The 17,013-nt window shown below is 38.1% G+C and overlaps 1 protein-coding gene across 3 annotated transcripts in view; it reads right to left on the minus strand.

Annotated features, from left to right (window-relative positions):
• The window catches only part of snrka (SNF related kinase a), a 34,999-nt gene that overhangs the window by 16,941 nt on the left and 1,045 nt on the right, over positions 1-17,013 (minus strand). For all 3 annotated transcript variants that reach the window (XM_078539848.1, XM_078539847.1, XM_078539846.1), the window contains exon 2: positions 8,723-9,438. In XM_078539848.1, the coding sequence (XP_078395974.1) occupies positions 8,723-9,311 (589 nt within the window). In that variant the 5' untranslated portion in view covers positions 9,312-9,438. The remainder of the gene's footprint in view (positions 1-8,722; positions 9,439-17,013) is intronic.

The following is a 17,013-nucleotide window of genomic DNA, read 5'->3' on the forward strand; positions in this document are numbered from 1 at the left end:
TCTGTAGAGATTCTTCAAATATCACCATAACTCTTGGTAGCTACCCTTTTAGCACAGCGGTGGAAGATCTACAGTTAACAATTCATTCACGTGTACACGCCCAACACCAGACTTCCAATGCAACTCTCAGTCACGGCAGGAAATTCCCAGGGGTACAGTGGACATGCTTTGGCGTGTCAAGGTCAAACATTCCCACCGACTTGGGTGAGTCTCTGGCCTATAACCAACTAAAATGGAGAAAGCTCTGCTCGGAAGGCACCAAACAAATCAAGAGACTTCACCAGGAACATGCAGAGAAGAAATCAAGACATCAGAGAGAGAGCTCATAAACCTCCAAACAACTCAACTACCTGACCCTTCAAGCACTACCTGCTCCACACATTGCAGAGTCTCCAGATCACACATTGGACTTACCAGCCATCTCAGAATCTGAGGGACTGCCTGAGGACAATTACACGGGTATACACACTCCTTCCAAACAATATACAAGATTGGAAGTACAGTCTTTCCAATGAAACAAAAGTCCACTCATGTGGATGTAAAGAGTTCATGAGACTAATCAAAGAGCAGGGGAGTTCTCCCTGGTGCCCTGACTAATATTTATCCTTCAACTAACATCACTCAAGCACAGATTATCTGATTTTTAAAAATCGCATTGCTGTTTGTGGGATCTTTGTGTGCAAATTGGCTGCCACGTTTTCCAACATTACAAAATCAGCTATACTTTAAGTACCTCACTAGCTGTAAAGCACTCGAAGTCCTGAGGCACTATATAAATGCAAGTCTTTGTTTTCTTTCATTAGATAGAAAAGGATAATGAGGCTTGGAACATGGACGAGGCTCATTTAAGTTTGAATTCTAGTTTAGATTGAGCACAACTGCATGAGGTAATCGCATCTTTAAAACATTCGGGAATAAGAATTGAAAATGTGGGAATTACACAGGCCTGTTAGCATCTGTAACGAGGGGGGGAAATAGGGTCTATGCCAGAAATATTAGCCTTTGTTAGGACTGGATCCTTTTATAGGACTGAAGAAAGTAAAGATGGGGGGATAAAAAGAAATCAGTCTGAAGATAATAGCATTAACTATTATCATAATGTAGCAGGTAATCAGCTTAACAGCCTGAATATCTTATATAAAACAATATTTAATGTTATACTGTATAAAAATTGCCTCAGACAGTGGAAAGGCATTAGAAAGCCCAAGGAGGTAGGGAAAGGCAGAAGACAGGTTAAAATAAGTCCATAATGGAAAGGAATGAAGTGGAAATCTTCTATTTTATGGTGCTGAGTCATAAGTATAGGTTATATATTTAAACCATCTAATGTGCTTACGTGAAAGGTGCATACAGCTCCAAGACGGGTTTCCCCAGATACTGCCAAGGAACAGTCTTTATAACATATACCTAAAAGGTACCCCCACAGTGGAGGAGCATCAACTGTCAAAGTGCCATGTAGCTGCCCCCCCGTCACCCCTCTCAAAGACAGGTCATTAGTTTGAATGTGCTACAGTGTCCTCCTACCATTAATCTATTTGTATTGGTATTGTCACTGGACTTTTCACTTCTCCAAGTACTTAACTTTCGCAGGTCTCAGCTCAATGCAATATTTCAATCTCACTTTTGTCCAAATAAAGATCAAGTTTCAAGGAAAAAAGGAGGAAACTTGACACCAAACTGGCTTGGACTCAAAAAGAAATACGATAATGTAGAGGGTTCAGCAATAAAGGCAATATGTTACCTGCATCAAGGGAAATCAAATAGGTTTAGTACACCTGTTTTGATGAAATTTCTGCTCTGAAAACAGCTCAAAGGTGATTACACACTGGGGCTTCATTCTTCCCACATGCTACAAAATCAGAAATCCATATGATAAAAGCTACATCTTTCCTCCTCGAGTAATTTAGGTTTGCTGGAAGGTCAAAACAGTGCGGGGTGAATCTTGCAACATGCTTTGAGGAGTAGCACTGTAACTGCTGCACAATATTGGAATTTTACATTCCTTAAAAAGGTCAGAAATGATGAGATCATTTCATCAAATCTAAAGGCACACAGAGACAAAGTTGTTTCTTTAAAAAAAAAATTATTTACAGGATATGCATGTGGCTGGCATGGCCTGCATTTATTGTCTGTCCCTAAACAACTGAGTGGCTTGCTGGGTAATTTCAGAGGGCAATTAAGGGTCAGCCACATTGCTGTAGATCTGGAGTCACATCTAGGCCAGACTGGGTAATGACAACAAATTTCCTTCCCTAAAGGACATTAGTAACTCAATGGGTTGTTACAACAGTTGAACCATGTCATGAATGCTCCTTCTGTGGCCAACAAGCCCTGGAGTGGGACTTGAACCTGAAGCTTCGGAATTGCTTCCTACTGAGTCACAAGATCCTGGGCTCCAGCGGATTGGAGAGTGAAGTGCTGTATACAATGAGTTTTTACCGCTAAGACCTTAGCATGATTCCAGTCCAGACCAAGGGCATGAAAATCTCATCAGTCAGTAGTTTGTAACAGCCCAATGAGTTTTGCAGTTTAAATTTAGTTCCTGGTGTTAACTGACACTAATTGCCAATCCGACTCAAGAAAAGCAAGGATAATTAATGTAAAGTATGATTTTCTAAGGTAAAGGGGCTCAGGCATGTTGTTGAGACAGAGTAAAGAGTAAACTCTGCCCCTGTGCTATATTTGACCTGTGAGTACTTAATGCTGACAATTAAGCTTGCAAGCTTAAAATGTCACTAATATGTCTGACATTAAAAATTGAGCACTGTGTACCAAAATCAGAACCAATTAATTTCTCTACATGCAAAGATTTTGAACAATATTTTCAGAATGTTGGATAACCAGTTGTGTTGGTTGTAATCAGTATTCTTTCCTTCTCAAGTATGTAATCAGAAACAACCATGGCAATTTAACAAGTTAGAACAGTCATGCAGCACAAGAACTGACTCACGTTTTCTGGAGCTAACCCACTCTAATAAACATACCTGTAGTACATTCCAACCACACCTCTTCAGTGCCTCAAACACGGTATTTTGCATAAGGGAAATGAAAGTTACACATTGTGGAACTCCTACATCTGGCAGCTCTTGGCCATATGCAAATTTACTTAGATTTTGTAATTCACTCAGATATTGGACACCAACGTCTCCTTTGAATGAGCAAGTGCTTTTCAAAAAGACTTTTACCAAAATCCACTGCTCCTAGCCCACACCTTTTATTTATATTCCTGATTGATGCCATACTCCAGCAAGTGCCTTCTCAGTGTTGGTAGGCTGTTTTCAGTGGAGGACAGAGGTAAACTGGGTTCTAAACTGAAGTCTACACTACCAAGAAGTGTTACCAAATAGCAATCAAAAGAACTTTATTCTTTTTACTTTTAGTGCCCAATAGTCACACTGTCACACTGGTTGAGCTCAGCTAATTCAGCAGCGTGGTGATAAAGAAGGATTTACAACTACATTGCACCTTCCATGACCACAGAATGTTCCCAAGTACTTTACAGCCAATGAAGTTCTTTTGAAGTGTAGTCACTGCTGTCATGTAGGAAACACAGCAGTCAATGAACACAACAAGCCCCCACAAATAGCAATGTGATAATTGACCAAATAATTTGTTTTAGTGATTAAACCTGCAACCTTCCAATCTGTTTGGCTCAACTATTCACTGAAAAAATGGGGCCAACCAAGTAACAAATTATTGCACCCTGTGTTCCTATTCATAGTGGAACTATGCATTTCACTGCTACAAAAGATAGAAACACACCAGCTATGTGTGGCTAACTGGGAAACCAAATGTGCCTAATTGTGTGTCTGATTAAGTAATTAAAAAAAGTAACAGACACCATCACTGGATGTGTGATCCCAATGCTCATTGCAGAGCATTGCCCTTTAACCTTGTGTGTGTTTGTAAAATGGTAACAAAGAAAGAGGGTGCTTTATGATCATTGGTTACCAAATGGTGGTAGCTATGTTAAATATCTAAGTAAACTTACTAGCCATAGCAACACCTATGGCTAGTTAGCAATTTCTATTGGGCAACATTGTTTTAGAGACACAAAATCCTCTTTTAAGAAATTGTTGTACAGCAAGTAATTTCCTTGCACCTCTGCAATAGAACAGTTGTACAAATGGGCAATTAGCTGGGTCTCAAAAAGGCTGTAAAGAAACTAATGATAGAAATGAGACGTATTCAACAAAAAAAAGCTAGTGGCTCTTTGCGAGGTCCACTCAGCCTATTTCTCAAGTATGCAGTCAGAAACACCATGGCATTTTAACAAGTTAGAACAGTCATAAAACACAAGAACTACTCACACTTACTGTAGCCAACCCACCTCTAATAAACATACCTATAAGTACATTCCAACCACACCTCCAATACATCAAACAAGGTATTTTGCAAAAGGGAAATGAATGTTACATATTGTGGAACACCTACATTGAGAAGGTAGCCCTCACACATATAGGCAAATTTACTCAGATTTTGCAATTTATTCAAATATTGGACACCAATATCTCCTTTGAATGAGCGCGCGAGAAGGATCCAATACCCTGCCCCCAAATGGCACATCTACATCTCACCAAATTTGAGAATGGCACATGGCTAGGAGAGGCGAGATGCAATAACTTACACAACTACTACAAGGAAAGAAATCCCATGAGCCCATCTCCATGCTATAAGGTTTTCACTGACCCATTGGAACAGCAGGAAAAGAGGAGAGGGTTGGGAGGGGGGGCATGACACATAGGTTATAATCCGATTGCTTAAAATAATTTTGTGAGAAGGCAACACAATGTAACAGGCTAATTAATAAAATAGATGGAATGATCTAAGATAAGACTACCTAATTAAGAAAGTGCAAGGCTATTTGGGTAAAGGGGAGCTGGTTTATTCGCTAAGCAAACACAGGTACAGAAATCGGAATAAAGATATTCTCTGGATAGCTTTTAAAGCACTCTTTGGGTTTTGAAATAACTTAATCTGTCAGGATCAAATACTAAACTGGTGACCAATGCCTGAAATAACACAGGGTGACAGACAGACAGAGCTATCTCCCAAACTGGGCACATTAGTGTCCAATGACAGGTATACAATTTCCTTCTAAAAACCCACAGCAGTCATATATGACATATTTGATCATATAAATTTTCAATTAGATATATGTATCCAGCTCCTTTTTGAAAAAATTGACAAAGTAATTATTGCTTTTGCTAAGAATCTTCTACACATCCACCTACCTGTAGATTTCTCTCCCTCCTAATTTCTACATGAATTGGAGGATCATTAATTTTAAACCTCTCGCTTCTAGTTTGTGCTCAGTCTCCATCAAATACCCTGCTTATATCTACAGTTTACAAGTACCTGCATTTTAAAGACTTGGGTCATGATCCCACCTTAATCTTTTCACTAATGAAAACAGGTTTAACACTATGCCTCTCTCCTCAAGGTCCAGGAAACATCCTTTTCTTTCATACCCAAGACCTCACCTGCTTTATGCTATATAACACACTCTGAATTCACTAACTCCTATTACATGGTAGAGATCAATGGGAAGTGCGTAGCCAAAATGAGCTTTATATTTGGTCATTTTGTATTGTAAGCAGTAAGTGCACAGCTAAATTGTGAATCCTTAGTTTTTACAGCCCTGATCAGGATAATCTGTGATTGCGTTTATGATCAACTAATCCAACAAAAGAACTGGAAAAATCGTCCAAAATGTCTTTTGAGAGAAAAGAGATGTAAAAGAAAGATTGGCCCTTAGGTCACCACTAGAAACAGCCATTAGAATTAAACAGATGCAAGATTCAGAGAGTGACCTACATACAAAAGTGTGGTTCTATCAGTGATGACATGCGTGTGCCTGATTGCAATGCAAAATGACCAATGATAGAACAGTAAACAGGCTGGATCTTACTACAAGAGCCCAGAGGAGCTTCCCCTTTCTGGTTTTATGATGAGCCACACAGGGGATAATTGTAACCCTGCAGGAATATGACTTCTTCGCTTTTCTTGAGTGTGCCTATAATTGGATCACCAATTAAGAAGAAAATCCTGGTATTTTTCTTGAAACGAGATGTGTATTGGTTCAATATTCTAGCCAAACACACCCCAATTTACTTACAACAGCATTTTAAATGCCTAGCCTTTGGTACTCCATTTACCAGAACAATTCTACACCTGGTGACCTGCAGATAGCACCTCTTCACATCCAATTTTGATAGCCTTGTTTACAACACTAAACCACATCAAATGCTATTGGGCCTCACTATCCTCTGCATAAATCATCCACTCCTCCAGGATAATCCATGCAAAGGAAAATTAAGAGCAGGGCTATTTAATCCACTACCACAGAAACAGCAGGAGGCTATTCAGTCCCTCAAGGCTGTTTAATATTCAATGAGATTATGGTTGATCTGTATCTCAACTCCACTTACAACTTTGAATCCATATCGCTTACTGAATATAAATTTGAGCCTTTAAAATTTCATCTGATTCAACATCCAGAGAGGGGAAAGAGTTCCAGATTTCCACTTCCCCTTGAATGAAAAATTGCTTCCAGATTTCAGTCCGGAATGAAATGGCTTAGTTCTAATCTTAAAATTATTCCCCCTTGTTTTGGATTCCCACAGAGAACTGAGTAAATCATTTGTCTGTATCTACCAAATCCCATCCTTTAATCTCACTCAAACGAATCCTCAAACCTTCTAAATTCATGGGAATACACCTTTGCAGCTCTAGTATATACTGCTAACTCTACACCATACCCCTCCAGTATATCCTTCAAGGTGTGGTGCCCAAAACTGATTGCCATTTTCCAGGTAGGACCTGACCAAGGATTTACACAATTTGAAACAGAACATACTCTCTTCTGTATTCTAAACCCATGATAAATGCCTACATTCTATTATCCTTTTTGATTACCTTTTGTACCTGTGAACCAGTTTTTAATGATTTGTGTACCTAAGCAGATTCAATGTGCTTGATAGGCACAAAATATTCATGAAGTTATACAGGAAGAGATGGAGGGGCATTTATGTGATCCCTATGTTTAAGGGAAGTAATCGAGAACCAGGAAACCACAGGCACATTAATTTTACTTCAAGTCTAGGCAGGTTACTAGAAGATATGATTAGAGATATGTTACATCATATAGAAAGAGCAAGGGTTATTAGAGAATCCCAATGTAGCTTCAAAAAGGGTAACTTTTTTCAACAATCAGATCAAATTTTTCAAAGCAGTTACACAATCGATAGATATCCAGTGAATGTTGTGTATCGTGATTTCCAAAAAAGGTTTTGATAAAGCCCTACACAAGAGGTTACTAAATAAGATTCCATCTTCTGAGATTGCTGGGCAACTCCAGGGTTTGATAATAAAATATTGTATTCACACACAGGGTAGTTATTAATGGTTGCAGCTTTGACCGGGGAGCTGGGAACTAGCAGAGTCCCACAGATATCCTCATTAGGCCAGTTTCTCTTCATTTTTAGTAATAACCTGGATGCAGAACACAAACATGTATGTGGTAGTTGGTACCTTAGACAAATTAAGTAGCCTGCAAGAGGATCTAGATGACAAGGGAAATGTGTCCGATGAATGGCAGATGTCTTCCAATTGCACTGGAAGCATTGCAATGGACTGGGGTAATACCATGGTGTGTATACACCATGAGGTTGGCTGCTCAAGACTGAACAGAGAATGAACACTATAGATACACAATTGGTGTCACTCGGCTGCTGTGAAAGTGACTATCACATTAGGGTGCATTGGTAGAATAATTAAATATAAAACTCAAGTTACGAGTTTTTGCCTTGTACAAGACCTTTGTCCAGTTAGATGTAGAATACTGTGTCCTGTTTTGGTACCTTCACATAGCAAGCGGTGTTGAGGCACAAAGACAGTCATTCGATTGATACCTGTTTTAAGAGCTTTAGTTATAAACTTAGACTTAGGGAACTGGGTTTCTTAGTTAGGAAAAGTGCTAGGGGTGTAAATTAGAATTTTAAAATAATGAAGGAATAAAAGTCCTGCCTCTGGGGACAGACTACTTAAGCTAGATGAACGTGGGATGATCGGGGCATCAGTATAAGTTACAAAAAGCACATAATTAGACAAGTGCAGATTTGTTGCAAGCCTTCAAAAAGGTAGGTGGGTTAAGAGGTACCAATGACATCCGTCATTGGGGTTAACTGGAGCTTGCTTGATTGTAATTCTCCAGTGAAAACATGGCATCCAAGTTTCACAACAGCAAAGTGACCCCTGCCTAATGTTTTATCCAAATCATACAGCCCAGCAATTTTTCCATCATATCCGTGTTTAAAACCTGCCAGGCTGTACTCAAAAATGGAAACAGAACTTAAGATGTTTATATCCAGGTTATTTTTCCTATATTAGGACAGGTTTATTCTCCCTTTCAGAAGAATGAGTGGGTGCAGGAGTAGGCAACCGTGGATTGCATCGTGTCATGGAAGGTTCGATAGACCAATTGAATCATTTTCCTGTCCTCTATTTCTTCATGTTCATATATAACTGGGCAAATTTTTAAAAACACCACTTCAATGTAATATCAATTCAAAATTAAAAGAAACTAGGAGCAATTTAATTGTTGCTGACAGCTACAGCACTTTTCACATTCATCTAAACATGTAAAAGTGATCCAATTTATAATATCAAAAAAGAAATTTGATGACTTTATCTCAAAAGGCCATATTTATAATGAACATACCTACTGCAGGCGCATCATACTCATCACCAAGCAGAATCTCTGGGGCGGAATACGCAAGTGACCCACAGCTTGTTGTTAACTTCTTTCCAGGTTGAAACTTGTTACTAAACCCAAAATCTGTAAGTTTTACAATTCCTTGTTGTTCAAAGAAGACCACATTTTCTGGCTTCAGGTCTCTATGAACAACATGCAGCTTATGGCAATAAGATATTGCATGCACTATCTGTGCAAAGTATTTCTTTGCTAGATCTTCACTAAGACCATCTTCATGTTTCATGATGTAATCAAACATATCACCTCCATCTCCCAATTCCAGAATAAGATAAAGTTTTGTCTGAGTGTCAATCACTTCATACAGACGGACAATGTTGGGATGTTGCACCAGTTTCATACATCGTACCTCCTGGAACAAATGTCCTGTAGCTACAGAGTCCAGTTTTGTTTTATCAATGACTTTCACTGCTACTTTTTCTCCAGTGAAAACGTGGCGTGCAAGTTTCACAACAGCAAAGTGACCCCTGCCTAATGTTTTATCCAAATCATACAGCCCAGCAATTTTTCCATCATATCCACGTTTAAAGCCTGCCATGCTGTTCTCAAAGCTGGAAGCAGAACATAAGATGTTTATATCCAGCAGCAGATAAAATGTGCAATTATTTCAAAAAGTCCATCACAGACAAAGAACCCATTTTCCCCGCTGTTTAATATGATGAATCCTGCAATACAAAAAAAGAGGAAAACATTAGCTTCACTAATGTGTTTGAATACAAAATAAAGTACAGCACTAAGGTGTAAATCAGTATATGTGCACAAGGGAAAAATATTTGCAATTCATATTTATAGAATTAAAACAATATGATGACAGCACTGCACGAATTACCTTATTGTTACTCAAGCAGAAAAGAATACATCTACGCCATCCTGTTTCTCAAATGCTTGTATATCTGATAACAGGTAAATGTACAGAATTTCACAACTTAGAAGACTATTTCAAAGGTAGTTACCTAATTAAAGTTTCATTTTGAACCTTACTAACAATGCAAACTAGGCTAAGAGAAACTACATGCGACATCATTAAACATCTCAATTGTACCGGGGTACGAAGGCAAAGTTAATGATCTATCACATGAAACTTTGCCAAAATTTACGGAACAATTGCAAAGTGAAGACAGACTTGCATATCTCCCTACAAATACTGTAACTGCAGGAAAGGTTAAATCATTACTCAGATACATATAATGATTCAACATAATGGAACCCATGCAGCAGATTCCAGCTCAGCCTGTAGATAGTTTAACGGGTTAATGGTTGACAGTGTTAAACTGACAGTCTACATCAAGAGACAGAGTGTTACTTTCTATTGGCCACTGGTTTTGGAAGCATGGAAAATATACTGCACAGGAGGCCATTCAGCCCACTGTGTCTGGGCTGACTGAAAAAGCACTACCCAACCTAATCCACTTTCTAGCTCTTGGTTCATAGCTCTGTAAATTATGACACTTTAAATGCACATTTAAGTATTTTTTTGTTGAGGATTTCTCCCTCTACCACCCTTTTTGGCAGCGAGTTTCGGACCCTGAGCTTCAGTGAAAAGATTTCTTCTCAACTCCCCTTTAATACTTTTGTCAATTACTTGAAACTTATGCCCTTGGTTATTGACTTCTCTGATAAGGGAGATAGGTCCTTCCTATCCAGGATCCTTAATTTTAAATGCCTCAATTAGATTTCCTCTCAGCCTCCTCTGTTCCAAAGAAAACAATCCCAGCCTATCCAACCTTTCTTCATAGCTAAAATTCTCCAATCCTGGCAACATCCTCGTAAATCTCCTCTGTACCCTCTAATGCTATCATAGCCGTCTTGCAATATGGTGACCAGAATTGTACACAATCTTTCAACTAAGGTCGAACTAGTGTTTCTCCTTCTCACTACGTAATATCTGTCAAACACTCAGAACCCAAATTTACAATGGAATTTAAAAACTGGTCAAAAGGTATAAAAATTATAGGATTTGCAGCACGATGATCTGCGACAAATCACGAACCTTGATAAAGGTCAGTAGTATATGTGGTAACTAATTGCTTCAGTTTCAAAAACCGGTTGACGTCACCAGTGATGTGTTAATGTTCTAGAATTGCTAACTTAGATCCATAACTGTCTTAAGTGTCTTTAAGGTACTTACAATGAACAGTATTCATCAGATACATTACAAGATACCAAAGAATACCAAAGACAAGAAAATACTTTAAAATTCCCCAGTAAAATGTAGCATGAGAAAATAATCATAACAAATGATCATGTACATTTGGTTCTACTGTTTCCACATCACATTTCCTTTTGGTTTCCTTTACAGCCAATGCCGTCATCAATTATCACTTTAAATTTACTTATTACATTGTGGCTTAAATTCAAGTAATCTGCTTGAATTTAAGCCATATAGGCTGCAGCAGTTCAAAAAGATAGCTCACAACTACCTGCTCAAGGGCAATTAGGGGTGGACAGCCAGCGACACCCACATCCCATGAACGAATTTTTAAAAATGTATCCAAAGTCTTTAGCATAAATGCTAAAGGTGTACCATTCCCCAATTCGAATCAAAGGGACACTTCACACATCAGATTTATAGGCTAAATAGTTCTCTATGCAGTTAGCATTTTGCAGTTCATGACCAAAATTCTGAAATTATTTTTCAATAATTTACATGAGTGATCAGAATACACTTAAAAATTAAGACCTGCCTGCCTAAAGCTCTTGCAAAGATCAGCTAGGTAGAGCACCAGTTATTTTGGAATACAGAATTAGAACTAATTTCAATATCTGGCTCAAAAGCTTCAAAGAGGCTAAAAGTCAAATTAAGAACACGTTCATCACAGGTGTCACTGCTGTCTTTGAAGGCTGGTGCAAAATCACCACAGCACATTGTATTATCAAAAGGATCTGCCAAAATGATTTTCACTGCAGCCTGCTTTATTGTATTTTGTGTTACGAAGAATCTTTCAGAACAGGATTAGAAAGTACACTGGAAGGAAACTGTTCAATTTGGCACTGGGGTGTAGAAGTTCTATGGTGTAGGGCTGATGAGACTTGATCGATAACCAAACATTAAAAAGGGTTACAAATATTGACAATCTAATTCAGTAAAGCAGTTAAATATATTCTGTATATTGAATCCAAAGCTAAATAAAAGCTACGTTCATAATTTAATGTTTTTGGATTTGTGATGCTTAAAAATAATACATGCAGATGTAAGCACAAGCATGGCTTAAATTAAACATATGTATTTGGCTTTATGATAGATGTGTGACAGTGGCCATTAAGTCAGCATTCTGGACCAAAGGTTAACAAGTGACCTGCTTCACATCCAATGTGTGTCCAACAGATCTGGAGCCACTATCCAGTGTCAATATTTTCTTCTTGCAATGTGCATTCACGTGGAAATAAATTTAAGCTGAATTTTTTAAGCCAAGTTAATAGATGTACGATGTAGAAAGTTTTAAGTTTTTGTCATGTTTGTCTCAACCTTAGTATTAGCTCTACATTCATTTATTTCTGTTCATTTTCTACACCCACATAAAGAATCATATCACTTTGTAATCCACAACTATTGGGAAGGAAGAAGTTTTGTCACCCAGAAAAGGTATCTTTGCACCTTAATACCAGGTTTTACATTCCTTCCTAAACATTTTAGCCTGAAGCTTGTGTAGTGAAAAACTCACTTTCAATTTAAATATAAACTTCCTCACTTAGGCAAGTGACAAATGGTCCTGAAACATGCATCAGAAGATACTACAGTTAGCAACAGAATGTGAGATTAGTGATAATCTAAACAGCAGTATTCATACCAAATATTACTGAATTAATCGCTGATCAATTAAAGACAGTTTGCCAGCCAAATAGTACAGAATAATTTTTTTTTTAAAAAAGTGCACGTTGCTTGTGTGGAAATAATTTTACAAAGCTCAATAGGAAAAACCCTCTTATGACACAGATAAATTTCAAATCATACATCATTATCTAAGTCACTGTCAAGCAACAATTGAAAAAATATGCAATACAAAAAAATCACTGATTATGCAAAAATCAAGCTTTACTATCATCCGAGATCTTTGTTAATTAAGATACTAATAAGCTTTGATGCTTCTCAACTTGATCCTGATGGGATGCAGGATGTTTCAAAAATATATACAATACTAGATAAAATAACTGAGTTTGCCTAATGTATAAATATAAACAGTAGCAAATTCTTGAAGAAGTTTATCACTATTCAAATTTGAAGGGAGGCACTGAACAAAGATTCAGAATTAAGATGCTTGGTCTGACTAACTAAATAATGCTGGAACAATATTTGGTAAAGATGTAAATTAGCTCAATCTAAATAAATGGAAAGGCCAACCCCCAATTTACAATAACTTGCATTTATTTAGTAGTAAGGTGTACCAAGGCACTACATAGGAGCAAACAAATTTAACACTGAGCAACAGAAGGGGACAATAGGACAGGAAGCCAAAAACTAGGTCACAGAGTTAAGTATAAGCAGTGCCTTAAAAGGGAGAGGCAAAAAGGTTTCAGAAAGGAGTTCCAGAGCTTAGATGCTATGCAACTGAAGCACGGTTACCAATGTTACACCAATGGAAATCAGAGATGCACAAGAGACTGGAACTGGATGAACGCAGATATCTCAAAAGTGTGGGCTGGCGGAGTTTATAGAGATATGGTGGAGCAAGGCCACACGGTAATCTGAAAACAAGGATGAAACTTTTAAAATCAAGGTATTGCTGGATCAGAGGTCAAGGTCAACAAGCACATGGTGATGGGTGAACAAGGCAGCGAAGTTTTAGATCAGCTCATGAAGAGCACACATCATTCATAATGACGAAAGGAGGGTGAGCTATGCCTAAAGCTGGTCTTACCTGGATAAGAGCACACAATATGATCACATAGCATCCAGTTTCTTCAGGTAGACCACCCATCCACCAATTTCCCGAGGGATTAAATTGAAAGTCTCACAAGAACAAGTGGGTGGTCTCAAGTTTTGACTTTCTGGCTGAGGATCCGGATAAAACCAGACCCATACATTAATCAGAAGAGGAACTTATGTGAACACTGAGACCAATCTCCACAGTGCCAGTCAATTTGCATTTATATAGCACCTTTAACATGATAAAAAATTCCAAATTGCAGGAAGATCAAACAACAATTGACATTAAGCCACATAAGAAATACTTAGGAAGATTATCAAAAGCTTATTCAAAGAGGTTGGTTTCAAAGAGCATCGCAAAAAAGGACAGAGGTAGAAAAACAGAGAGGTTTAAGAACAGAATACAAGATTTTAGGGCATAGTCAGCTGAAGGCATGGCCACCAATGGTAGAGCATTTAAATCAGGGATGCTCAAGAGGAGTGCAGAGGCCTAAGGATTGCAGTGCTGGAAGAGATTAGAGATAGGAAAGGATGAAGCCATTGATGGATTTAAAAACAAGGACGGAAGTTTTAAAACCAAGACATTTATGGGCTGATATTTTCTTATTCACAGAAGTGTGATGCATGTGGGAACACTTATCTACCCAAGGAAAATACATTTATTTTCCTGGATACAATATAAAACAATAGTTTTAGTGGCGATGCCTTACAAACTCCTTTACAGATATGCTGAACCCATAAGACAATGACCTAAATCACCTCCGCAATCCTTGAGATTTGTACATTACTCATTCATCCCACACCACTAACACCTTCACTGGCAGATATATAACCACCAACACTTCACTCATGCATCATAGCTCCAATTGTTCTATAATTATACTGTTGAGAAAAATGCAATGGGATTTAAAATGCTAATTTGAATGATGAAATATGAAAACAGTGATAATAATATTACAACTTAAAGGTGATGCGTCAGGGAAATGGGCAAGAAACAGACTCAAGGAGAAAAAATATTTTCTTTTTTGTTCACTAAACAGGTCAGATTGAGGCATTCACTGGCAGGTCAGGCAGCATCTGTGGAGACAGAAACACAGTTAATACTTCAGGTCAATGTCCTTTCATCAGGTCACAGACCTGAAACACGTTAACTGTGTCTCTTTCTCCAGTTGCTGCCAGAGCTGCTGAGTATTTCCAGCATTTTCTGTTTTTCTTTCAGATTTCTAGCATCCGCAGAATGTTTTTGTGTCGGAGGGAGGTATCTTCTGATATAATCAATTTCAACTCCTGCTTCTACATTTGAAACATTCAATTACACACATGTGCACAAGCCCACGTAGACTAGAGTGCACAGCACCATACAGAATATAAATATAATTAAACTGCCAGAAAGTTACAACTATCCACAGCTATAAATGTTAAACATCCTTAAAAAAAGCAGGCACCTTTCTGTGCATTGTAAAACTACTTTGGTCATTTGAAGTTTCAAAGTTCCATGAAGAATGGAAAATTATATTTCCTCCCACATCAAACATGATGTAGCAGTTAAGTAATTCAGGTGCATATACAAAGATTGCTCAAGCCATTATAATTCCATTTTCCCGTTTGAACCAAAGAGCTCTCAGACGTTTTTTTCCCCCCCAGTATTTCAGCTGACAACACATTAACGGTCCATATCTCAGATGCCATAAGAACTCTTGTGCATGGCATTTTCTATGTTACTTATCATTGCTTTAAAATAAAACAATTCTAATGTCACTGTTTGTCTGTACAGATCAACAAGCTGTTTTCCCTTAGCTGGGCTAAATTACTATACTTGCTGGCTGGTCAAAGCAAAAGGCATCAAAGTCTATCAGCAGCAAAGACCATGCCACACAGTCTTACATTTGAAGTTTGTTGCCAGATTGCAGTCACGACAAGCAACAACAGCCACTTTCAGCATAGTGAAGCATGTGATGAGTCTGATGTAGGAAATGAATGATGCATTCTCAAACTGAGTATGGCTACTGTAATTTGGAACAATGAAAATGGATTGTAGTTCTATGCTGCATGTATATGGTCACTACAACATTACATTTCCTCCAAAACAGCTCTAAAGAGAAGAAACACAGATACTGGTCACAAACATCACACTTAACATTTGACATGGTGATTGTTTATCAGACTGTAGCAAGTAAGCTCCATCATTAAAGGTATAAAGCAAGAATCAACTTTGATAAACAAATGGAAAAGACCCACATTGCATGGTAATACCTTCAGCATATGACAAAGTAAATGAGTACCCTTCTCACTGCAATTTACCATAATTAGACACACAGAAATTGCATGCATGATGTTATGGGCATTAAATAGCACTTAGCAAGGTGAACAAGACATGTAGCAAAGAGCATTGACAGTACAATCCATATAAATTTAGCACTTTTTTAAAAAAAAGAGCAACTGCACAGTGGTGAATTGCTACAAAATTCACTTAGATAAGAATATGTTACTGAGGTGAGGTGATGAAACTGGGAGGAGGCTCACGTAGAACACCGACATGACCTTTTGGGCCAAATAGCCTGTTTCTGTGCTGTAAGTAATATGAAACTTTGTGGCCTTAAAAGAACACGGATCCACTGTGCAAAAGCGAAAAACTACAGATGCTGGAGATCTGAAATAAAAACAGAAATGCTGGAAATACTCAGCAGGTGAGGCAGCATCTGTGGAGAGAGAAACAGAGTTAACGTTTCGGTGATGACTCTTCACCTGACTTACAATAAATAATGCTACAGGAAAGCTACGAACATTTTGTGATAACACAGCACTGATAATAAGTGCTGTCACTGACCTCAAAAAAAAAGCCATTGACTGCGTGGTTTAAAAAAAAATATGGCAAGGGAGAAAAGCCAGATTTATTAATGACATCTCAAATATTTGGAAATCAAGAACGGCTATCCCTTCCAATTTGTGACAATAACTTGCAACTTCCATGAACATTTTTGTGCTTTCAAAAACCTGTGCTGGGTTGTGGGAGGAATGAATCAATCAAGTGAATAAGAACAATATGTTAAAACATAGGAGTAGTAAACCCTACAGCACCATCCAACAAGATAATGGCTGATCTTCGACCATGACTCCTTCTTCCCCATCTGTTCCTCATATCCCTCAATTCCCTGGAAAAACCAAAAATCTGTCCATCCCAGCCTTGAACACATTCAACAATGGAACATCCACATCCCATTGGGGTAGAGAATTTCAAAGTATCACAAACCTCTGAGTGAATACTGATTAAAAACCCAGTGTTGTGGGTTGTTACCCAGTTTATAACCTCACTAGCTGTATCTGCACTCATGCCTGGCCACACCAATGGCAAACTGGGTAAGAAAGGGGCAAAGTC

This window comes from Cetorhinus maximus, chromosome 4, assembly GCF_964194155.1.
Source record: "Cetorhinus maximus chromosome 4, sCetMax3.hap1.1, whole genome shotgun sequence".
NCBI classification, from domain to species: domain Eukaryota; kingdom Metazoa; phylum Chordata; class Chondrichthyes; order Lamniformes; family Cetorhinidae; genus Cetorhinus; species Cetorhinus maximus.